The following is a 24,697-nucleotide window of genomic DNA, read 5'->3' as shown; positions in this document are numbered from 1 at the left end:
ACTTTTTATTTCAATTAATTTTTATGTATGTAATTTTTTTTGAAATTTTTTAGGGCGCTTGGGTGGCTCAATTAATCGCCCAACTTCAGCTCAGGTTATGATCCCACAGTTTGTGAGGTCGAGTTCTGTGTTGGGCTCTGTGCTGACAACTCAGAGCCTGGAGTCTGCTTCACGGATTCTGTCTCCCTCTCTCCCTGCCCCTCCTCTGCTTGTCCTCTGCTTGTGTCTCTTTCTCTCAAAAATAAATAAACGTTTAAAAAACAAAAAGAAATTTTTTAAAAGTTTTTTTTTTAGGGGTACCTGGGTGGCTCAGTCAGTTGAGCACCCGACTCCTGATTTCAGCTCAGGTTCCCAGGGTTGTGGGATCTGAACCTCCACACTAAGCACAGAACGTGCTTAAGAGTCTCTTTCTTTCTTTCTTTCTTTCTTTCTTTCTTTCTTTCTTTCTTTCTTTTCTTTTCTTTTCTTTCTTTCTTTCTTTCTTTCTTTCTTTCTTTCTCTCTCTCTCTCTCTCTCTCTCTCTCTCTCTCTCTCTCCCCCCTCCACCCAGCCCCTCTGCCCTGCTCACAAGCTCTAAAAAAATAAAAAATAAAAAGATTTAAAAAAAAATTTTTAAGTAACCTCTACACCCAATGTGGCACTTGAACTCATAACCCCAGATGAAGAGTCACATGCTCTTCCAAATGAGCCAGCCCGGTGCCCCTCTATTGATTTTTAAATGAGAATCAGAAGACTGACATTACTCACTCCAAAAGCTCTGGAGTGCCATAATTTCATGAATATCAGTGTTCTGCAGGAACACAGGTTAAGAATCACCGATTACTAACAGTGGGAGAAGAGGACAGTAGATAGATGTAATGTCACCTACCCTAGCTCCCAGACCTCAACCAGAGTGGCCAAAATATGAAAGATAAAGCAAAACATTTGCTTGAGCCTTCTTTCCTTCTCCAGAGTGCACGGTAAGGTAGCTCAGTTAAAGATAAGAGTCAAGCAAGAGCCATGGTAACCGACTCTCGGATGGATAATTATGGTGTCAACAGCCATAGACAGGCTGAAGAAGGCATTTTGGCAAAGTGCTGGTTGTGCCCCTCTTCCCCCTAGAGGGAAAATTCTAAATTCTAAATTCTAAAAAACCAGCTTTTCTTATTGGTGAGTGGCTTCCCTGCTCTGAAGAACCTAGGATCCACTGCACAGCACATAGTAGTTTTCACACCGCTCCTTCCATGGAACCTGCAGGAACCACGGGGGCAGGGAAAAGGATATGTGAGACCATGTTAAGATAACCACTGAGATATGCAACTGTCTTCCAGCACATTAAGGTCAACATACCTCTTTTGGGGATACAAATCACCATTTCACTATCTTGTTGGGACAGGCAGATGGTTGTGTCTGGAATCTCTGATACGATATCAATCAATTCACAAACACCATATTCAGTGACATCCCAGTCTTTTGAGAAACACCTAGAATTTAACCATGGAAATGGGTAAAGAATGAGACATATCACTTGCTAAATAAACCTTGTAAGTTTTCCAGAAGAATGTTAAATAGAAAACGTTAGGCAATTATTTTAGATTTGTGGGAAGAAAAAGTGTCTTAAAATATTTGCTTTCATTTTTCCCCCCCTTCTCATCAACTCACCAATGGTAAGCCTGTGAGAACTCCCTCACAATGACCTGTTTGCTGGCTTGGGATTTGAGAAGTTTTAGTAAATCCTGAGTAAAGCGCTTCACCTGGGCCCTGTGGGTAAGGGTCAACAACCTTTTGGAGCCCATTCCGAGGATCTGTAAATCAAACACTTTGATTATTTATACTCGTAAGACCTTGGCACATACGGACTTTCTGGTTGATGGCATTTTCTCTCTCCTGTTACCGCTCTCAGACAATAAGCCCCTTTATGTGTGACATCTGCATTTTCAAACACATGTAGATCAACAGAATGTAGATGTTCAAAATGAACATCTGCTCAAGTGCCTGGGACCCCCCACCCCCTTTTTGTTTGCCCTTCATACCCCTCCTCAAATAGTTGTGAATACAGACACAAAAAGCAACTAATTTTGTCTACAAAAGACAGCTAAGGTATTCCAAGCCATTTTACAAGTGGGAAGCTGTTTTACAGGTGGGAAGCTATATAACAGTCTAGGTTAACAGGTAAAGAAAGATTCCTTAGGAACCAACATGAGGCTCCAGCCCAGGAGCTCGTCTTTCACTCATTTAAGAGAGGTAAGCCCGTGTTCTCGGCAGCTCCTCTGTAAGAGTGAACAACCCTGGAGAGCTCTGGGTTAGGAGAAGGGAGGTCAGTCTACACAGATTAGAAGAAAAACACTTGACAGTGCTCTAAGGAGTTCATTCTTTAAGTTGAAACTCACAGCTTTCTGCAAAAACCAAGAAGCCATCTTGGATGAGGTTACCAGCTAACCCATTTCTTCGGCTGAGGTAGCCAAAACCACAGAGGAACATTCTCGTCTTTAAAATGATAATAATTCCTGAACTTTCCTTACCTGCAACACATGAGGCACAGCTTCCAGTAATTCTATCAGCTTGGAATATCCATAGTCTGATACCCGGCACTGCTTTGCAAAATGATGGTGGTAGGACGGGATGAAATTACTAATTGGGATGACACAGGACGGCTGGCTCTTTAGCAGGTCAATCACTTCCCTGCTAAACTGGATCAGCTGGGGGTTACCCACAGGACTTTTAGAACGCAGAAGCCAAGGATCTAGACAGGGGGAGAAAAAGAGAGCATTCCTAAGATATAAAGTGGGATCTTACCTCTGAAACAAAGGTAACTAACCTTGCACTCGCTCGCCTGAGCTCACCCATGACGATGCAGATGAGACCAAAGGGCCTCTTTACTTCTCAGCATCTATATTCAGGTTCTATATAATAATCAATGGGCCAGCCCAACTTCTTTATGGGCTGGCAGATGTTTTCCCACTATTTCTCGAAGTCCAGTAGTCAAAGCATAGTTCAGCATAGTGTTAACTTAAAGCAGAAGTGAAATTCCACAGCAAGTTTCCACCTTACAAACTCGTTGTATTTCAACGACTCATTTGCATCTTGGTCCTGCGGAGCATACTTTCCCACAGAAACAAAGTTATAGATGGTCAGCAAGCAGGTAGCCCAGAAGAGCCAAGCTAACCCATGTGGAAGCTGAAAACATTACCCAGAAAATCATGGAAAGCAGCAATGTAAAACTAGCTGATATAAGAGTAAGAAAGAAATTTTTCTTGAACGCCCATGTAATTGAGAAAAAGTTTTCATTATAAAAGTATAAGCAGACAAAAACCTTTCTAAGACACTGGCAGGCTAACGACACAGGAGGAAGGAGAAACAGCACAGGCCCGGGAGCCTGCATGGGCCAGGGCTGAGGGGAAAGGCAGGAGAAGGTGGCAAGCAGCGTTGCTACCAGTCTTTCTCCTTCCCTGGTTATCCTCACCCTTCTTCCTATAGGGGGAGAGAAAGGGAGGAAGTATTTAGGGTCAAAGAGAAGGAAATGTGCCTATAGCGGCAACGATTTGCAGTGCTGTTCACAGGTCGTGGGATTAGACACCTGCGACTCAGGGATGCCCAGAACTCAGCAACCCACCCAAATCTAGGTTCACATTTCCTGGTCTTTTATACTAACAGCTAAATCTGTTTTCAGATTTATCAAAGTCAGAAATGTTGACCACAATGAATTTCACAGGTAAATCTGCATTTAGAGAGATTTCCTTCAACTACTTGAAACTATTTTTAAAAGGCTAGCCAACTGACAAGCCAAAAAGTCTCACAAAATTAGGTAGGGCTAAAGAGATTCGTCATTGTGAAACATGGATTTTACATTTTTTATATAGCTTATGCTGGTACTCCCCAAAAGTCTTTAAAGTCTTGTTCTGCCAAACCTTCAGCACTTTAGAGAGTAGTTTTTAAAAGATCAAAGGAGGGCCGCCTGGGTGGCTGTTGGGTAAGCATCCGACTCTTTGATTTGGGCTCAGCTCACCATCTCACGGTTCTTGGGCTCATCAGGCTCTGAGCTGACAGCATGGAGCCTGCTTGGGATTCTCTCTCCCTCTAGCTCTGCCCCTCCCTCACTCGAGTGCATGGGCATGCGCCTCTCTCTCCCTCAAAATAAACAAACATTAAAAAAAAAAAGGATCAAAGGAGACATCCACAGTGCTTTGTGCTTGGCAAACAGGGCTGCTGTGGAAGATAAAAGCCAACAGCCTCCTCTCCTAGCAGGTGGTGGCTCAGAAACATACAATACCTGCCTCCTACCTGTGTTTGGAGGTGGGGGCTTGTTGTGAATCCATTTGACCACTTTGACGCCATTCTGTGCAGTGGCGATGTTTACACCTGGAACACAGGTGATGAGGTGTTCTAAGGGAACACCCCCTTGATTTTCCTGCACTATTTCTAGTTCACCGAACTCTGCAGCATAACAATCTGGAAAGCTGTCGTGAGGAAAAAGAAGGGTAATTACAATAATGGAAAAGCAAAGCACCTGCTAAACAGAAATCTCTATTTTAATATATCCACAAATAAGTAATTTCTGTTTAAATCCCCAGGATCTGGGTTTGAACATTAGAATTAAGATCCGAGGCAGGGGAGACAATCACTGTGGCACTGACCTCTTTGATGCAGTCTGATGAGACCAGAAATTCCTAGATAATTTTCCCAGCAGAGGGTGTTAAAAATAAGGCAACTGGGCGCTCAGTCAGTGATTTACCTGCTTCAACGCATTAGTGGCTTTTCTCTCTCAAATTTTGCAGCCCGGGGCTGAAGGCTGTGTACCCTCCTCTAGCACGTGTGTGCACTTGTAGTACAGCACTTACAATAATCTCGTCTTTGTGGAGAACAAGCTTTCCTATTCATTGCTTATGTTTCTAAAAGTCTGCACAAATTTTCTTGTTCAAGTATTGAGTGAATGGATCCTATTTCAGATCTACTTTGATTGCAAGGTGCTAAAAATGTTAGGATGAAGCATTCTATAATACTTGCTTGGGAAGAGGTGTGGGCAGAGGGCAGACTTTCTAAAAAGAGGAGAACTAAGGCCTCATATCTTAATGGCTTTGACATGTTCACCTTAATAAAGGCACGGTGCCCTCATGTGTCTGCAGAAGACTATGAACCTGGGGCGCAAATGTCTTCAAAGAGAGGATCACAAAAGGAATCTTATAGGAGTCTGGATCAAATTCGTGTTCACTACAGAAAAGAGAACAAAACAGTTAGCTGACGTTTCTCAGTGGTCTAAAAGGTCTTCAAGGTAACTGTAACAGACATTCAAGGACCTTATACACAAGGATTATTTCTAGAAGGAAACGAGGTTCTACCTGAAGTCCTTATCGGGGCAATGCTGTCTGCAGACAGGCTCGTGATATTCTAACTCTTCAAATATAATTGGGCTGCAATTTGTCGAGGAGCCGTCATGTGACTGCGAAGACCCCAAGGGGCTCTGCCGGGCCTGACTGCTGGGCAACAGACACACCAGTCTTCCGTTTCCTTGTTCGCGGATTGCCACCGTGTCTGTTAGCTTATATAAATCCGACACGTTCAACTTGTGTCCAAATCTAAAAGCAGGGATAAGGGGACAGAAGTTGACTTGGAATGTTCTTCTCTGATTACACAGAAATGCCTGTACTGATTAAGTAAAGGGCTATTGCTAAGAACGGTTCCTCCACCTCTTCAAAAGCAAGATGGGATTAATTCTACTCTAAATTCTTTCACTCCCAAGCCAGTAACACTTGGCACTTCCTTTGAGTCACCTCTGGCTGACTGCCCATCAGTCATTATGTCATTTGCTACCTAACCCTCGAACCCCTGCAGTTGCTGCATATGACCTCACCTCACTGTCTCAGATGGAAAGCTATCTGACATGACCTCTTTTGACTCCACTCCCCAAGCTGGAAATCCCTCTGTACCACCCCTCCCCATCTCTGCTCTGCTACCTCAGAAGAGGTAGGCTCCTTTCCAGCTACTCCCTCACCTCACCTATTCCTGAACCTTGAGACCCACACTTCCTGAGACTGGACTCCTCAATCATCCCCCCACCGTGTGTGTACCTTTCATACTTGGGAGCTTAAAGGCCCAGGCTTGGAAGGCAGACAGATTTGAGTTCATATCCTTTTCCCTCCAGGATTTTATCCACAGGACTCGGGAGGGATGGCTCTCAAGTCACCAGCAGCTTCCTCCTCCCCTCCCCCCAAAACCCCATGCCACATTCTCAGCTCCCTCAATGACGCCAGCCATCCCCGCATGTCCTGGTAACACCCTCACCTCCTGGTTCTCTCCTGCTTTCCGTCCCAGGTGGTATTCCATCCAGTTCTGCCCTTCTCTTGGCTTCCCCTCACTCCCTCCCTGCTCCCCTGCCTCTCCTGATCCCCTTTAGGAAAGTAACGGTCACATCTTCATTATCTCCAATGTCCAAACCAAGGTCAAAACCTCACTGCACCTTCTGGACAGGCTTTCTTTATTTTCTATTTCCGGTTTAACCATACTAGCATCCTCTCAGTCAGCCAGGACAAAACAACTCAGAATCAAACCGCCTCTCCTCTCCACCTTGCCTGCTACATAAAACTAGTCACAATGTCCTATTTCACTGACAACTGAAACTTCGGTGTTCCAACAGCATCTGCTTGGACCCAGGACTGGGACAGCACTGTCCCTTCTTTGTGTCCTTCTGTGCCCTGTTCATTCCATCTCAGCTTGCACTGCCACCACATGGCCCGTAGTTCCACCACTACTCAGGGCTCCGGGGCTTCAGAGTAACAGTCCAGCTCTTTGTTTTTTCCATCCTTTTAGCATTTTCTCCTCCTCATTCACTTGGGGATAGTTTTCTTTGTTCTATGTGATGATTTACGAGTATTTCCTCTTCCCTTCCAGACATAAGCTCAAGGACAAGGATCGTGTCTTCCCAGCTCTGCACTCTCCACAGAGGCTCAGACTTTTTAAAGATTTTATTTTGGGGAGGATGGGCTAAATGGGTGATGGGCATTAAGGAGGGCACTTGCTGGGATGAGCACCGGGTGTTCTATGTAAGTGCTAGATCACTGGATTATGCTCCTAAAACCAAGACTACACTGTATGTTCACGAACTTCAATTTAAATACATAAATTTTAAAAAAAGATGTTGTTTTTAAAAGTGATCCCTACACCCAACGTGGGGCTTGAACTCACAACCCTGAGATCAAGAGTCACACGCTCCAACTGAGCCAGCCGGGTGCCCCTAGACTTCCATACCACCCATACTTCCTGAGCATCTACTAAGCCCTGGGTCCTGAAGAGATGGTCATAAGTCAGATCCAGTCCTTGTTGTCCTAGAGCTTACAGCCTAGAAGGTGCTGGAAAATGTTCATTCAGTGATGAACAAGACGAATCAGTCAATGGGAAAAACATACAGCTTTAGGGACTGAGGTCTAAATTTATTAAAAATGAAAGACGTTTTTAAAATGTATGTTAAAATAGAAACGTGAATCTGGATACCATTGTCTTTACGTCATTTCCTCCACCAGGCTGGAAATAGTCCTCAACAGCTTTTCCTCAAGAGATTTATGCCAATCACCAATTAATATAGGAATTCTGGAAGCTGCCAATCAGTACTGACCAGATCAATGAAAAAAATAATAATAAACCTAACTTACTTTTTTTCATAGATATCTGTAAATTTAAAAAGAGGCAGACAGCAGGCAGGAGCGTCCTGAAGAATAGACATTGTTTCTGCACTGTAAAACAAAATTTTACTCAATTAGAAAACAGATGTCATTCGATATCAACAGAGGATTTCCAAGTGGTATTTTAAAAACACAGTTCATAGGGAGCGGAAAAATAAAAACAAAAACAGAGTTCATAAAACTGATTAACACAATGTACAGTTGACCCTTGAATAACATGGGTTTGAACTTCACGAGTCCACTTATGTGTGGATTTCTTTCGATAAATGCAGTACAGTACTATAAATGTATGTTCTCGTCATTATGATTTTGGAAACATTTTCTTTCTCCTAACTTATTTTATTGTAAGAACGTAGCATATAACACATACAACCTAGGTGTTAATCAACTGTTTATGTTATCATTATCAGTAAAGGCTTCCAGTCAACAGTACAGTACGCGATTAGTAGTTAAGATTTGGGGGAATCAGAAGTTATATGGGGATTTTTGACTGCATGGGGGGGGGGGGTTGGCACCCCCAACCCCTGAGCTGTTCAAGGGTCAACTGTATACACAACATAAATTTACCAGTTTCTGGTATGTCAAAATTTATTTTCTGGAAAACCTTGAAAAAAAAAAGACTTTAGGGACAAGGTGATTAAAGAATATAAAGCCAGACACTGGGATTTTTATCAGACTCAAGCAGAGCACTTTTCACACCTGTGTATCAGAAGGACACTGACCCCTCAAATGAGACAAACACCTTGTTAACAGAAAAAAAAGGCAGAACAGCTTGAATGGCTCCTGCCACGTCGTGTGTCACGTGTTAGAGACGCGGACGTAAAATTCCCACAGCGGAGGATACACAAGCAGATACAATATCATCCCAGCTATAGTTTTAAAAAAGGCAGCCAAGAACGATCAGAAGAAAACAAAGAGGCAAACTGTTGCATGACTGGCTTTGAGCCACAGGATTATGGATTCCCACCACGCCCCACCCCCCACCCCCCAGCTTCTTTTGTATTTCTGACCTTTCCAAAGTTTCTTCAATGAGCATTATTATTTTTATTCTAGGGGAAAAAAACATAATTTAAAATAATGGTGAAGTACACGTTACGGAAAAAGATCTTTGAGAGTTTAAACAGATTTTTAGGAGTGAGTTCTGTTTTACTAGTTGTCCCCAAAACAGGGAAAGCCGAAGAAGAATCAAAGCACATTAAGAATGAAAGCACCACCAGATTCCTACAATTGACAGAGTTGAAGGCAGACTTACAGAGCTGAGTGTCTATTTGAGGCCAAGGATATATCTGCAGGTTGAGAGCTTGCGGCTTCGTAGATCTACCCTCTACAGACAAACCCACCTTCTCCTAAGATTTGAAGGGAACATTTCAGACTTTCCAGGCTTATAAACATTTACTGTAGAGGGCTACTATTTTTAGAACCTGTTCTGGATATGCGGTGTATTATTTTACTCCTAACCGCCTGCCAAGTTTAAGCTGTACTTCACCTTTGAGTAGTGGACTTGAGTAAGAGTTGGATTATTCTAACCAGCTTATTGCTACCTTCTAGCTCATTTTCTAAGTTCTGTCACAAGTGAGAATAAACATTGCTGCGTGTGTAATCATCAAAGAGGGTTGGGAATGTGATGAAATCTATTTTATTTTTTCCAAAGTTGTTTCTGGGCCAAGAAGTTATTTCCTGAAATAAATGGTTTGTTTTTACCTCAGTAAAGAGAGTGATTTATTAGCAGCTCCTGTGGCAAGTGAGACCAGGATCTTCTTGCTGCCAATTTTGTATCTGTGGAGGCTATTCACCGCACTGATTGCTTCTTGTAAGTTCTCCATCTGAACAACAGCCTTGAGCTGATAATCTGTATGGGGGCTGAGCTCAACACTCTTCACCTACAGCAGTAAAAAGGAAAAGGGAATGCTAGGTCTACCCCGAACCCTGTCAGCTTCAACCTGAAGGTGAATCATGAAGGAACACGCCTGTGGACTTCCGTGCTTCTGTGAGGGAACGTGTCTGAATGCTACGCTTCTGCCAAGCAAAACCTAAGTGAACCAGGACTGGGTGACCTTCAGAGATGTGAAATCGGCCCGGCCTGCCTGCGTGCTCTGGCACGTGCAGCTCTCCGATGCAGGCTCGGGAGCCAATATGTGCGAGGAGTCTTTGGGGTCTTCTCCAGACCCTGCAGACACCCGGGGCATAGCCATTTTAATCATCTGGAATAGGTGCACTTCTAGCAAACGGCACCTAAAAACCCCATCAGACACAGTAAGATACTCACAAAAACAGCCAACATTACTTTAGAATCCTACTTCTGTATTTTAGCAGCCAGAGTGAAGTAAAATCCATCAGAGTTTTATTCCCCAAAGTGCCACTTAAATCGGTGCCCGTGACCACGAGTGCCTCTCCCCTAGGTCTCCTGCTCTCCGGGGTTACGCCCTAAAAACTACAAGTACAGCATCACCGTGAGCAGACCACAGGAAAAAGGAAGGAGTTCAAACTCATTCAGTGATACGTCTATCCTGGCTGCGGTTACGTGTGTTGAACTACGTTCTCCCGACTTGAAGCGCTAGCAAAGGGTAAAAGGAAGGCGAGAGGGGGTGAGAAGGTTACCTTGCCGTGCCTAGAAAATGCCTCCTGCATAAGCTGCTGCAGCTCCTTCCGGGATAATCTGTAGTCGATGTTGCTGATCTGGATGTCAGCACCATTTGCAAACGGGTCTGGGCTGTCAGCACCAATGCTCGAATTTGCAATGTTGAAAGCAAGTGGGGACGCTCTGTTTAAAAGGTTTGGAGACATACTCCTGCTTAAAACACACATGGTGGAGTATTTTTAAAAACTGTTATTCTATTTACTTAGTTTAAACCACTTAGGCTCTGTTTGAAGCTATATATAAAAACAGCTTTCCATAATGCAACCAAGCAGAATATTTGGTTTTCAAATGTATTTTTATCTTAAATGTACACTGATTTAGAACTATTTCCAAAAGTACTACCTATTGACCTGTTATTAACAACCAGTACACAATTTAATACCAAATATTCTTTCATTGGATTATTTAAAACTAGAGGCAGAAATTATAGGCAGACCCGGTGAATTCATTTTCTACTCTGGGCATTGATTCTTGGTGAATTAGCCTGCGATACCAATAAAAGTCATTTAACTTCTCCCTGGCTCTGAAAACGCTACTGTCGCTCACGTGTTGTAGTCTTTTATGTGAATTTTTAATTTTAACTTTGCAGATCCAAAGTCACTTTCTGGAGCGAGCCTTCAGCAACTCAGCGCAACAAATACAATGCGTGAAGGAGTTCACAAGGTGCAACGTGGCCTCATGGCTCCTGTCCTCCAAGCTTCCAGAAGTACTCAGTGTGAGTCTGGAGAGCTTAGATAAGGTAAGCGTTACTTGGGTAAGTACAGTGGTCTACAGACTGCCCCCCACTCCTGCTTCTCAAATGGCTCCCTGCAATTACCCTGTGAATAAGAATAACCAGGGCACGTGTAGTTGGGGCTGCTTCCCCAACACGACAAAGTGAGGAGGAAACAGTAAGGACATCTACACGTGCCTCCCATCATGGCCAGGGAGTCCGAGTTAAGTTTCTGTGATCTCTGCTTACCCAGATTCCCACGTGGAGGGGAGAGACGTTGAGGAGCACGGCCCCCCATCGTAAGCTAAGATGGCCTGAGGAAGGGGGGCTGGAGGACGAGGAGGGGAAGACTCATCTCTTACTTCTGTATTCATGCACTTGCGTCGCTGGAGTTCCTTTGAACCAGCATCGTGTCATCATCCCTGCTACTGCACGCAAGTACCCCACGATCAAGCAGGCGGACTCACCGAGAAGACCAAGACTGTGCTGCGAGCAGGGGACTGACTTGCCGTGACGTGATCAGCTTGCTGAAAGCAGATGGGTAACTCACTTGGAACGGAGTCTCCTCTTTCTCTTTGTTCTCTACAGGAGAGCTGGTGACACTCCGGGGACAGGGGTTCTCTTTCCTAATGGAGGGAACACATGAAGGGAAAAGGTCACGTGCTTGCCTTCACATTAGACAAGAGGCCGTGAGGAAGAGTAACGTAACCTACTTCGGGTTGGTTTTGTAAGCAGGTTCTGCCGTCCCCGAGTTTTTGGGTGTGGGCGCTACAGCGCTCAAGCTTCTGTGGGGAGGCGCCACCAGCCTCAGGTGGCCTTGCTGGGAGTCACTGCTTCTAGCGCCAGTCTTTGACTCCATGCGGCAGAGCTCCTTAAAAGAGACAAGCGCAGCGGAATTTAAAACTGAAGCGACCAAGATGTGTTAAACCCTGTACAGAAAACACGTAACTGAGAATCGTCAAAAATGGAAAACGAAAAAGGACATGCCGAAAGCAAGCGGGGCATGTAAAACACGGAGAAGAAACCGAACCTACCGTAAACTTCAGAAAGCAAGAGGTATCAAAGTTACCTGTAAACTTTTAACATTTGTGTTTTTTGTAGCAGATCCAGAATTTGCCTGCGACCCTTTTCCAGGCGTGGCTTTGGCACTGGAAGATTGTTCACTCGTATCTTTGATGAGGCACAATTTTGGATTCTTAAGTTTTTTGGGAGACTTCACTTTATCAGCAATTGCATTGGAACTCTTTGTTTCACAGAGTTCTCTATTTTTTGGAGTAAATGACACAATGATCCTATTACCAAAGACATCTTCGTTTTCCATTCGCTTCTGAGCCCGTTCTGCACTATCTTGGTTTATGAAGCGGAGAATTGCACTGCAGCCTGTGATACTCAGCACTTTCCCACCACAATTATCAGACAGGCGCCTGAGCCTGTTGGTGATGCTCTTGCCATCTTTATTTGCTGGTAGGTTATAAACATAGAGCAGAGTGTGGCACTGCTGATACAGAGGAAAAGGGTTACAACGGGTTAACTCAAGGGCACACATTCAATTACAAAATTAGAAGAACAAGGAGTGATCTCCAAACTTAAGCTAACAACCTCGGAGGGGAGGTGGTAATGATCTTGAGGGAAGACAGTGAACTTACTTAAACCAAAAAAACCCAGAAGGAGGGAAATGTACCTTAAAGTACCACTCTGGCCAGTGAGAATGGCAAGATTTAATGCTCTGAATAATCAAGTCTTTTTCTTCTTTTTAACCATGAAGAACAGGGACCTCAAAAGTGGGCAATCTCTGACCTAAAATACTACATTCGACTTAAAGGCCTCTGAGGCTAGAAAAGTAAATGCCAATTTCTTTAGGAGTCATATGTATATTCTCCAAATGGCTGAAATGCAGCTCAAGAGTGTAGTAAACGTGCTTTTCCCAAATCAAGACCATAAGGAATGCTCACCCTGCTGGAAATACGCGCACTTTCTCCTAGCACGTGGCTCAATAAGCTACAGGTGTAGCAATAACCTCTCTGAATCGTGCACATGCATGGTGGGGAATAGAACTATGCAAAACCAGCTCAGAGTGCTACTGAAGTTTAAGGATTAAATGCCCAAGACGTGTACGATTTACTCTGTTTATCTGACTGCAGCCACATGAGTGTGTGCAAACCATCACCATATTCTTTACCCATGACTGGAAGAAAAAGACGTAATAAATCTTTCTCTATGGCTTTCATCCAGTTGACACAAACACTGCTGGCTTTGGAGACACTGACCAGAGGTGTTGGGAAGATAAACCTACAAGCCAATTCCCCACGATACCGTGAAACAAGCTAAAAGCAAAATTCATATATGCCAATTCTCTATTGGTAAGAAAAGAACTATTTCTAAGCCTTACTTCAAAAATCTGGCCAGCCTCCTACAAAGAACAGCCTCAGCTGGTGACCCCCGTTAAGGGCGGTCTTCAGCCCCCAAAATCTAACATTAGAGTGCAGCAAAAGAAGAATGCAAACCCACTTACTGGCATTTTTAGTGGTAACCTGGGGGGCAAGTCGGAAATGAACTCTTCGAATCTGATCAGCTCATTAGCATGATGCAGCAGTGCTTCCGAGGCCTGGTTTTTATGGACCAAAATTATGTGGAAACCATGCCTGTGTCTCAGATCACTGAGCTCCAATGCAAAATTGACATCAGCTGAAAGAGAAGGCACAGCCCACCCCGTCCCCAAACATTAGAAAGACGTGACACACACACACAGCTGTACTGCCCCCTACTGAGAAGGAAGGAATGGCTGGACTGGACTCAGAGTTGCTCCACCCCCCCGCCCCCCAGCTCCCACCCCCTTAACTGAAACAGGAACACATTTCACACAAGAATGAACACCGTAGGGCAATTTGACCACATATTTCTACTGAATTCCAAGACATGTCACTTCCAATAGTAAAAGAGAGCAAATATTAATATTTCGGGGAGCATCAGCTCTGGAAATTCTTCTTACATTGTTAAAACTAGCAATACTGGGCCCAGGATACAAAAAAATAAAGTAGAATAAAAAACTACATTTTCTTTAACTGGCCCCACAAGAATCCATATTCAAGCTCTAAGGAGAAAATCCACAAAATCTACACAGACTCCCGCTTTCTTCTCTAAACCATTCTCAGAGGTAAGCACAAATATGGCCTGTGCATTTCAGCCTCTCTGGGGGCATATTTCACTCGAATGTGTTCTGGCTTCTGTAATAATTCCCACACAGCGAGTTTAGTGGAAATGAGCAGATGTCTCTGCACTTACTCGACACGAGAACCACAGTGGCTGGAGCAGTGTGAGTGTTCGCAAACCTTCGGAGACTCTGGCGCAGTTTGTCGTCAGCCGCGTTCTTGGCGGTAGCGTTGATGTGGGCCACGGTCACCTGCGTTGATTCAGAGTGAGGACAAGTTAGTGAGAGCTGAGGTTGGGAAATCACTACACATTCTGCCCACATCTTCAGAGACGGTCCTCAAGGAACGAAACTCTAGCTGTTGTTATTCTTGCCACTTAGCAATGAAAAAAAAAATCATAAACAGATCTCAGTAATTTCAAATTTGTGTCTCTGTACGAATGAACTAGATCCATTGTTAGCCCTGCACGCCTCTCTTCATCTGCTCTTGTACTTCATCCAATCCCCTTTCAGAAAACAGGCAGACAAGGAAGTGAAATATGAAGTAATGCAGCTCTAACAGCTTTTGCCAACAACCAGGAAGTAGCAGAGATGGACAGAGATGATGAACCTAAGATTTAGGGCTGTATATGATGTCACTTGTCTCTGCTACACATAGTCTATAGCTTTCAGGATCTGGGGTTAGGTGATGGGAGAGGAAAGGCATCTGTCCCCGAAAGAGCAAAAATGGATTTATTTCTGTTAAAGTTATCAGGCTTATACTGAAGTCTCCAGGGCAAGGAAAGGTTTTGAGAGGCATTTCAACTACATACAATACACAATAGGATTTATTATTTTTTTAAGGAGCATAAGTATGTAATTTCAGGCAGCAATATGGCATAAAAACAGAATTACTTGTCTAAGCGTCAAAAGAACTAGATTCTAGTTCCAGCTTACGAGAATAGACTTTGCAGTCAGACAATCTGGATTTAAATCCTAGCTCATCTGGTTACTGGCCACGTGATCTTTAAAAAGTTGTTTAACATCTTGGTGCCTCAGGTGAATTTGCAAATTTCAAATAATAAATCCTATGAGCCCTTTTCATAGAGCAGTCATGAAAATCAAAAGAAAGGATGCACAAGTAACCATGCTGTGACACAGCACTAGTCACATATACGTGGCATTACTGAAAGATCAAATACGATTAAGTGATTTCTAGTACTTCAGAGATAATCTCTTGCTAATTTCCTTTATTTGCCAACCTAGTAGAAATGCATATTTAACAAATTTTGAATTAAAATTATTTAAAAAAAACACACATGTGCTTCTTCTTGTACCATAATAGATGAAAAAACCTTTTTTTTTTTTTTACCTGGCAATTATTCAGCTCTTGAATAACTTCTTTGTTTTCTTTACTGATGTCACACACACAGATGAATTCTGCTTCTCTGTGGCCTTTAAAAAACTTCTCACGGATTCTCTGTACAACAGCAGTAGCTGAGCGGCCAGAGGGAACTGAACAGTTTTCAATATCCCAAAAAACTCCAATGGGGGGTAAGTTTTCCAGCACCTGTCCGGCTAGTGCAACTTCTGGTGACCCTTAGGAAATGTTAACACTTTCAATCACACATAGTGAAAAAAATAATGGCAAATTAAAATAATAGGTAGCTACCTATCATTTTTAGTGGCAGAAAAATGAAATTATCGATTGATGTTAAGCTTAAGGATACCAACCTCACTGGTTGACCTAAAAGGCCAACCCCAAGTTGCAATAACATTCCTAAGTGATTATTCCTCTTTTTCAGGAAAGAACAAATCTAAAGGTCAAGTTACTTCAGGCCCACAATAAATCCAGTGCAAAGCATGAGCCATCCTCATGCTGACCGTTATGTCTACGTTTCTCTGTACACTAACACGTAGGCGAATGGACACTGCAGCTCTGGGACCTGTCATGCTCTGCCCACGCGTGTCTACCTGCTCAGTATGGAAGAGCAATGAAGAGGTGACAAAGGGTGAAGTTGTTACTGTCCTTGATTAAAAAAAAAAAAAAAAATTTGAACACTGCATTAACATCTGATTTAATATAAAAATAAAAGTTTTCCAAAGACAAAATATCACATTAACTACTTTTTGGGGAAATGATACTAGGTTTTTCAATTCTTGTTTTTTATCAACCATTACTAAATCTTTCTAAATAGTAAGTACTTCTCTGGAGTGCGCCATCAACAAGTGTAATTAGGAACCTAAGTTGACACTAAGTCCCCTCTGGCACTTATCTCTCCTAATATATACCTCGTATACCTAGTATTCTGTATACGGCATCCGACCTCAGACAGCCTCAGTGCAACGTAAAAGGCAAATGACCCATCGGTGTCTAAGAATAAAAAGATTTTTTACGAAGAGGGAGAAATGGAGATGCACATACATAGTAGCTTTAGACCACAAGAATCTTTTCAAGGTGATTAAATGCAGTGTATCAGATACTGAAAACTACTTAAATATGCACATTTTATACCATACTGTCATTTACCAAATTTCGAAGCAGCTTTGCCTAGACTGGTCGCCAATAACAACGTGGTCTCCTTCCCTGCTCCTTTGGTTCCACAGCCATTACACAGAGGAATAGTAACAGGTGCAGTTTGAGTATTTGGAGGTGGTATATTTGGCCAGACTTTAGCAGCATCAATTATACTATTTCTTGCCGGCTGTTTTAAAAATTTTTTTAAAAAAAGGAGGAGGTTTCAGACACATCATTTCAGAACCTAGAGTTATAAACAACAACTGAAAACACATTCTAAGTGTTTCTTCTTTCCACCTGTTAGAATCTGTCGCCTCTGACAGGATGTATTTTCAATATTTCAGTGCATTCCCAGAACTATTAGCTGTTAATTCACAAACTCACTTCACAAAGTGACTTTAAATGGTCTGGGACGACTTTCACAGCCTAGGGCATAGGTATCCTGCAGAGGAGACCCAGACATACTTTCCGTAAAGGAAACTAAAATCTTTACTTGAACACCCGTGTGATCGAGGCCAAGTTCCAAGTCCCTCAAATTATTACCAAAGAACACCATGGGGTGACCTATGTTAACATGAATGGGTCCATATATGAGGTGAGTGTTAGTTATGAGAACTCTAGCCTTTAAGACACAACGGAACCCGAAGCTTCGCCGAACTAGGTGTATGTGTAGGCAACGCATTTATTACAACGAGAGCCTCTAAAAGCACAAACTACGTGAATAAGGACTCTGCACGTTTTTGGATGGGCCTTCCCATTTTACCCTTCGCCTCTTTCGGGACCGACAGAGGCTATGCTGCTGGGGAGAAAGCTACCTCACAGAAGAATCTTCAGCCCCATGCACCACAAAGCCTTTTCGAGACAGATCCACTTTAAAAAAGTCACTCCTCAAAAGTCAGCTGCACCCAACATAACAAATAAAAAGATACACACCTTGTTGAGACAGTCTTCGCAGTAAAGTGAGCCCTTTAAACAAACCGGAGGTACCACGTTTAGGTGCAAAGAATTGGTGCACAAGTGAGGCGTTAGCTCCGACTGTGAAATGTGCTCTTCCAAACGCCCCGGAGCCCCGCTCGTGAAATCAGAACAGGGGAAATAGCCAGCGGAGGCGCAGCCCTGGAGAGCCGGAAACTGATGCAGCTTGTGCACGTTACCATGGCAGGATTGGAAATGAAGCTTTCCACAACAGGGCAGGTGTTTGCAGGAAGATAGATTACTCTCTAGACACATGCTGGGGAAGTCACTTGCAAGGCCGGCCAAATTGTTCCTAGCTGAGGCATTCTGGAGCGAAGATGCAGACTGGAAGGCAAACCCTGAGCCTACCTGACACGTGACTGTCCTGGTGCTCTGTGAGTCTAACAGTGCGCCTGGGTGAATCAAGCTACCGCTACCTCCGCTACCACCGCTGCCACCGCCACCACCAAAACGCATCGGCGAAGTGGAGGGTTCATTAGGGCAATGAGCGCAGCAGCTTACTTTGGGGACAGGTGAAAGCTGTATTTTAGGTTGCTGGAGAGAATGAATATCTGGAAGCGGGACTGCTGGGAAAAGTTTAGAGCCAGCATGAAGGGGAGACGGCACGTCCTTTAACTCCACAGCAGCTTTCTTGTTCTCCATGTAATCTTTCTGGGAAGAGAAGACCAGAAGGCAAGTTAGCTTCACGGGGCCGGTGAGTTTTGGTTACTCACATCCTACTGCAATCTAGAGACGGAAGTAGTGTTCAGTCCTGTTTACATCACTCGATCACAACCAAACGGAAGGAGAACGGCGTGGCGGCTGAAAGCAGGGGCCTTATTCACAGAACAGGGAAACGGACAATCAAAATCAAGACCGTGTCCTTCCTGGATTTTAAGAGACTGGGGCATGGTGCTGCTTACACGGCCAGCAAGGCAGGTTAACCGTCTGTGCCTCAGGGACTTCCCTTTGATAACTTCCCCTTGCCTCACAGGGCCTTCTGAAGACAAAACAGGTGGTACGAAAACAACACAATCACGAATGGCGTTCAACAAGGATGGCTCACAAGCCAAGTGCGTTGAGGAAAATACTTAATGGTTCCTGCAGTCAGACCATAAAGGGTTTACCAAGGTCCTCCAGACGATTCCAAACTTTCGGATGAGACCAGCTATCTGCCCACATGGCCCATCCATGGAGTCTTAAACGTGCTGTTGGGGACAAGAAGCAAACTCCAGGCTATCATGACCTAAAGCCACAAGGCCAACCACTGCTATGTAGCCAGTGAAAAGGATTAATTAGAAAACCGTTCGGGCACAATATTCAAGAGAAATAGCTTGTCATATGCCTCCACCACAGACACAGGACGTTGTGTTGTCGTTGGTGTTAGAGACCTGGGTTGGAATGTGATACTCAGCAGTTGTAGGACCTGGGGTAAGGTACATAATAAACCTCTCCATACTTCGGTTTCCTCAAGCTTCAGTTGGGAACACGATGTAGCTCCTACAACAGCTAGGAGGATAAAACACGACAGTGCACATAAAGCACTCAGCAGGGTACCTGGTCACTGAAAGGGGATCTAACTAATCGATAGCCCTTCCTGGCTGGCTGCAGGAACTATTAAGAGAAAGCAGATATGGTGATGGAGACATGCTCTTCCCTCAGAGTACAGAACGGGCCATCTAACTGCTATGGTTTCACCCCTTTGGCTGTGGTTCTACATTAACCTGGGAGAGCACACTCATTTGGGAGAAATCAGGATCTGAAGATGTAGGATTTTTCAGGTCGACTTCTCCTAAAAGGGCGGGGGGGGGGGGGGTGGTTGCTGATAACCGACTGACTGCCAACAAGCAGTGTGTCCTGCTCTCTTGGTAATTACAGTTCAGGCTAGAAATTCATTTACTGGCATTCGGATTTATATAGATCTGGCTCTTATGGTCTTGACTCAGGTCTGGGTACCACTGAAAGAAGCAGGTGTCTGGATCTATAAAGTGAAAGTGCAATCCTGTATTGTCGGACCCCAAGGGGGCCTGACCGACCGTCCCAGGAAGCCCTGCTTAAGGTACCAACCCTGCTGTCAGATGTCCTTAAAGTAAATGACCACAATTACTGATGCCATGCAAAAAAGAGAACTATATAATGAAACCCTGGAGGAGATAAGGAATTTAGCTGAGTTTTAAAAAAGTTATTAATACCCTTATATAAATTCATAAAGTCTCATTCAAATCCCAAATGCAAAAGCCAAAAAAAGGAAAGAAACAAAATAGAAAAGTGGGAACATGATGCATGCAGGACATCAGAAAAAGTCAAAATCACTATGAAAAAACAAAGGAAGAAGTTGCAGACATGTTTAAATGTTCAAGAGAAATCTTGAACAGAAAAAGACCGCCAATAAGGTCCTTTCAATCTTCCCTTGATTTTAAGACTCAAACCTCAGAAGGCTACAATAGAATAAAGTCTATTTTATACTTTCCTCTGATTCGACTCTACAATTTGGATTTCATCTTTGGAATCTCTGACTTTCCTAAGAAGTAAGTCTTCCCAAAATGTTAACATTAAATATTCAAAGCAGCTACAGTTAAAAAATTATGCTCTCCTTGAGTCAGAAATTATAATCATGTGCTACAAGGAGGAAAAAGCAGGATGCAAAGTAAAACTTAGCACAGACTCCAGGGAAAGAGAGACTGCCCCAGACCAAATGGGCCACTCATCTATTTGCATAAGGAATTTGCTATGTCCTCAGTCTTGCACATAGTTACCGTGTGGGGGCTAAGTGGCAATGTGTGCTCAGGACGAGAAAAGCAATTAGAAAATTTCCAGAGCCATGGCTTAGCATCATTATTTTGTCGGAGCCATCCGAGTGTTCTACTGCAGGGGTCCTCAGTTCCGTTTCCTTCCATCATACAGCCATACAAAGTGGTTCAACATTCTCCCATCTTTCTTTTCTGTCATTCTTCCACCCTGTTAAGAACGAGATCTCAACATCAGTTATTTGCATAAGGACAAATTTTACTATTAAAAAGTGTAACTTCAACCGTACTTATGGCGCAACTACATTTACGGTACAACAGCTCCCAATAAGTCAGATCGTAGAAACAGAAGTAGAATTCTAGCCAAGTGACAACCTCCTCCAGCCCCGAGGAGGCCTTTTCTACAGTTTTTCTTAATTCTTCTCAAGCATCTCTCCCCTAAAGGCTCTACTTGCAAGGGTCAAAATGTTAATAGACAAGAGCATGTAATTTTAGTAAAAGAACACACACACGTCTTCATTTCCAATTATGTAAGATTCTGGCATCTGACTTAACAGCAACCTAACCCACTGTGTCATTGATGTGACTACAGAAGGTCCAAATTAAGTGACCTCTGTGGACTCTGAATTTGATTCTGCTACAGAACAAATCGAACCAATTCCTTCATTTACTTATCATGAAAGTGCAATCTGATATACCAGCAAAAATCCAACCGAGAAATCTCAAGTCACAGATGTGCTAGATCTATTCCAGTGCAACCACACTCTTACAAGTCTTAAACAGTACAATAAAAGCAGATCAAATCGATAACAGCCACTGGGCATGGAGGCAACCTGCCAATGGTAAGGACAGCGGAACGTCACTCCCAAGTCTTCGCCATCATACCAAACAACCACCTCTTCTTACCCACAGTGGCCATTTTAAGGTCATCAATTTATCAGAAAGTTCACCTGAACAGAAATAAAACAATTTTTTTAATGTTTTTATTTATTTATTTTGAGAGAGATAGCGCATGAGTGGGGATGGGGCAGAGAGAGAGGGAGAGAGAAAATCCCAAGCAGCCTCCGCATGGTCAGCGCAGAGCCCCACACAGGGCTCAGTCCCATATACCGTAAGACCTGACTTGAGATCAAGAGTTGGACACTTTAACCGAGTGAGCCACCCAGGCGCCCCTGAAAACAATTTTTTTAGCTATCACTCTGATAAGATGCTCCTCTCAAGAGTTTAGCATCGACACAATATGGTGAAGGGAACAATGACTAACCAGTACTCTAAAATATACAACTGATCACAGAAAGCAGGGGTAGGCAAACTATAGCCGGCCAGCCAAAACCAGCCTGCTGCTTGTATTTAAATGGCCTTCAAACTAAGAATGTATTTTATATATCTTTAATTCTTAGGGGAAAAAAATTGTGCAACACAACATTATATGAAATTCAACTTTTGGTATCTATAAATAGAGAAATTTGTTTAAGTACTGTCTGGGGCGGTTTATGCACTACAACTACAGAGTTGAGTTACCAGAAACAGAGACTGGCGGGGAAGGCCTAAAACATTTACTATTTGGCCCTTAAGTTTCAGTTTCTTCCTCTGTAGAGAGTGCCTCTTTTCTCCCCCTCCAAGGCGGGGGGGGGGGGGGGGGGGGGGGGGGGGAATTAGACAAAGGACTCCTCCCAGCTCCCCATCCATTTGTTTTCACCAATGTATAGTCTGTGCTAAGCACAGGGCTCGCTAAATCTTACATACTAAGTAATTATTTGTTAAATGAAGAAATGAATAAAGTAACTATTTACCTACTACATACAGTTAGGAGTTAAGTTAGAAGCAGAGACAGCATTAACAGCCACAATGATAAATTATAACAGCTATACTAGCTGTTTTTCTTACTCAACACAGGTTTTATATTCCCTTACAATCTCCTCTTTAGATCATAGGAATCTGTGATGTTCACAATACACAACTTCAACATGCTCTCTCACCTCTTCAAGGCCAATGCTGAAAGTGAGGTAACAGGAAGATTACAATACAGATTACAAAGTACTTTTATTTAACATTATTTCCTCATTCAGTAAATATTTATTTAGTGTCTACTATATAACAGGTCTGGGCTTGGCCCAGGAGATACAATGATGAAAGCAACCAGACAGTAAGATCCATTTATGTAATCTTTTTTCCCCACAGTCAATCTGTGAGATAGACTAGAGAGAAATAAACCACATTTTACAGAGGAGTAAGCAGAAGTTTAATTAAGTTTTGCAACTTGCCAAGATCACACAATTAGAGAGGGGGCAGAACCAGGCTTGTCCACCCCTTTCCACCACAACAAGGTGCCTTCCGTATTGCTCAACACAATCAACAGAAAGTACAAATGTATTGGCAGGTTAGTGGCCCGCACCCAGAAAATTTCCCAAGCATTCCTGGGAATGCCACTAAGTACTTAGGCAGCCAAAGCAAGTTCTATCTGACGTGAGTGAGAGCCTTTGAACAATTCAGACAGTGCTTGAGAGCACAGACTCTACTGTTAGTCTGTGTATTAAGTCCCGATTTTGCAGCTTCCTATCTGTGCAGCTTTGGAGAGCTCACAACCTCTCTGAACCTCAAATCCTATCTGTAAAATGGGCCTGATAGTAACCGCAGCATCCTCAAAGGGCTGTTGTTGGGACTTAATGAGACAGTCACATTATGAAATTTAGAAGTGGCCTTCTCTTAACACCCAAGCTAGTCCTGGATCCACAAACCACCCCAACCCATCACTTTGTTTTCATAGGTCTTCTATCTAAAATTACTTATTTGCTTGATGTTTTACATCGCCCCTATTGAATATAAATTCCATGACAGCAGGCATCATGTTTTCTCATTCAGGGCTGTATTTCCTGCACCTAGCAGTGTCCGGTACCTATCAACAATTGTCCAATGAGTGAAGAGTTCAATAAACGTCTAGGAAGACCACTTAGGTTTTCATCCCCCAGGAGGCAAAACACCACAGTTACCGCTCAGAGAAGTTGGGGAGTCCAAAAGATACAAATGTAACTGGAAAGCTCTTGGTAATACCAGAAAGGTGCTTGGGAAACTAACACGTGTACCACGGTGTTGCTTTGCAATTAGTAGTGGGAGTGGCTCAGGGCAACTCAACACTTATCTGTCAAGCCAGAGACTACACCCTAGAGTGCTGAAAGACCGAGGAGAACGCAAAAACGCTCGGGGCGTGGGTTAAAAACACCCGCCCCTTTACTCCTCTCTGAACCTTCCAACTGTGCACACTGCTCGAGAAAGGTTGCTCTCCACACCTGGAAGCCCCACAGGGAGCAGGGAGGCAGGTGCGGGCGGGGAGCCAAACACCCCCAAAAGGCAGCAGCGGCGCAGCAATGACAGTCGTGAACGGACCTGAAAGGGAGACAACCGGAACCTTCGCTGGCGGCCTGACTGGTGGGTCCCAGTCCTTCACCTCGGAGTAGCCAACCTCCCCCACCCCCGCCAGCAAAGGGCAGGGGAAGGGGGGGGTACTTGTCCCGCCTCCAGCTGGTGGCCCCAGAGCAGTGAGTCCGTCAGGAACTAGTACCCAGCGCTGCCAGCCAACTCACCTCAGCCGCCGGCTCCACCTCCGCTCACATTCCGGCCCCGCCGCCTTCCCCCCGCCCCCCCAGGCCCTTTGTTTTGATTCCCGACTCCGCAGCTCCCGCCGCCGCCGCCAAGCGCACCCTCCACTTCCGCTTCCGCACCGCGCCGCCCCTGTCGCAAAACCGACGCCCTTCTCTCCCCACCTCGCTCCGCCCCTTCCTCCACTCCGCCCCCGCCGCCGCGTCCTCCCGCGCGGGGCGTGCTGGGAACCCCGGGGGGGGCGGGGCCTCGCGGCCCTGAAGCCTCGTCAGGCTCAGTCCCCTCCCGATAAACCCCTAAATAGGGTCCTTTCCCGGAGGAGACCCCGGCTTTTTTGGCGAAAACCCCGAGTTTAAGGAGGCCTTCTCCCTTGCTTATCGCGGTGGAGTGGAAAGGAACCTGAAAGCGAAGAATGAGGGGGCTTGTGAGGTGGAACCGGGGGAAAAAAACCCTCCCAACCGGGAATTGGTACAATTCAGCTCTTTCGGTCTTTCGAGGGAAGACGCTTTAAGTGGGATTTCGATTTAAAAAAAAAAAAAAAAGTCGTTTTGGCGCGCGTTCCGCTCTCCCTCGCTCCCTGCTCTCGTCACGTGACGTCTTTTTTTTTTTTTTTTTTTTAATGAAATGACGCATATTTTCCACAACTTCCTTAATCTAGTGCGACCTAGCGGCGAGAGGAGAGAAAAATAACTGCCAGCGGGGCTTCTTGCCCCGCTGGCAGAAATGGAGATGTGGACCCGGAGTCGGCGGGA

General features: G+C 44.2%; 1 protein-coding gene across 8 annotated transcripts in view; it reads right to left on the bottom strand.

Moving 5' to 3' along the window:
- MARF1 (meiosis regulator and mRNA stability factor 1) overlaps positions 1-24,029 on the bottom strand; it is a 39,377-nt gene extending 15,348 nt beyond the window's left edge. Inside the window, exons 1-19 of one of the 8 annotated variants that reach the window (XM_042921170.1) lie at positions 23,930-24,029; positions 20,358-20,559; positions 17,581-18,273; positions 16,660-16,834; positions 15,502-15,728; positions 14,285-14,402; positions 13,515-13,687; positions 12,072-12,500; positions 11,716-11,873; positions 11,470-11,628; positions 10,251-10,443; positions 9,354-9,532; positions 7,623-7,703; positions 5,316-5,552; positions 5,068-5,187; positions 4,261-4,436; positions 2,502-2,722; positions 1,642-1,784; positions 1,330-1,463 (exon numbers count right to left, since the gene is read on the bottom strand). In XM_042921170.1, coding sequence (XP_042777104.1) covers positions 1,330-1,463; positions 1,642-1,784; positions 2,502-2,722; positions 4,261-4,436; positions 5,068-5,187; positions 5,316-5,552; positions 7,623-7,703; positions 9,354-9,532; positions 10,251-10,443; positions 11,470-11,628; positions 11,716-11,873; positions 12,072-12,500; positions 13,515-13,687; positions 14,285-14,402; positions 15,502-15,728; positions 16,660-16,834; positions 17,581-18,273; positions 20,358-20,501 — 3,760 coding nt within the window. In that variant the 5' untranslated portion in view covers positions 20,502-20,559; positions 23,930-24,029. Of the gene's footprint in view, positions 1-1,329; positions 1,464-1,641; positions 1,785-2,501; positions 2,723-4,260; positions 4,437-5,067; positions 5,188-5,315; positions 5,553-7,622; positions 7,704-9,353; positions 9,533-10,250; positions 10,444-11,469; positions 11,629-11,715; positions 11,874-12,071; positions 12,501-13,514; positions 13,688-14,284; positions 14,403-15,501; positions 15,729-16,659; positions 16,835-17,580; positions 18,274-20,357; positions 20,560-23,732; positions 23,904-23,929 lie in introns of those variants that run through there. The other 7 variants (XM_042921172.1, XM_042921176.1, XM_042921174.1 and 4 more) reach the window with 7 other exon arrangements.
- Between the last annotated feature and the right edge of the window lie 668 nt (positions 24,030-24,697).

The sequence above is a fragment of the Panthera leo genome, chromosome E3, assembly GCF_018350215.1.
Source record: "Panthera leo isolate Ple1 chromosome E3, P.leo_Ple1_pat1.1, whole genome shotgun sequence".
In the NCBI taxonomy this organism is placed as follows: Eukaryota; Metazoa; Chordata; class Mammalia; order Carnivora; family Felidae; genus Panthera; species Panthera leo.
The sequence above is the reverse complement of the archived record's forward strand: the minus strand, read 5'-3'. Positions and strand labels throughout refer to the sequence as shown.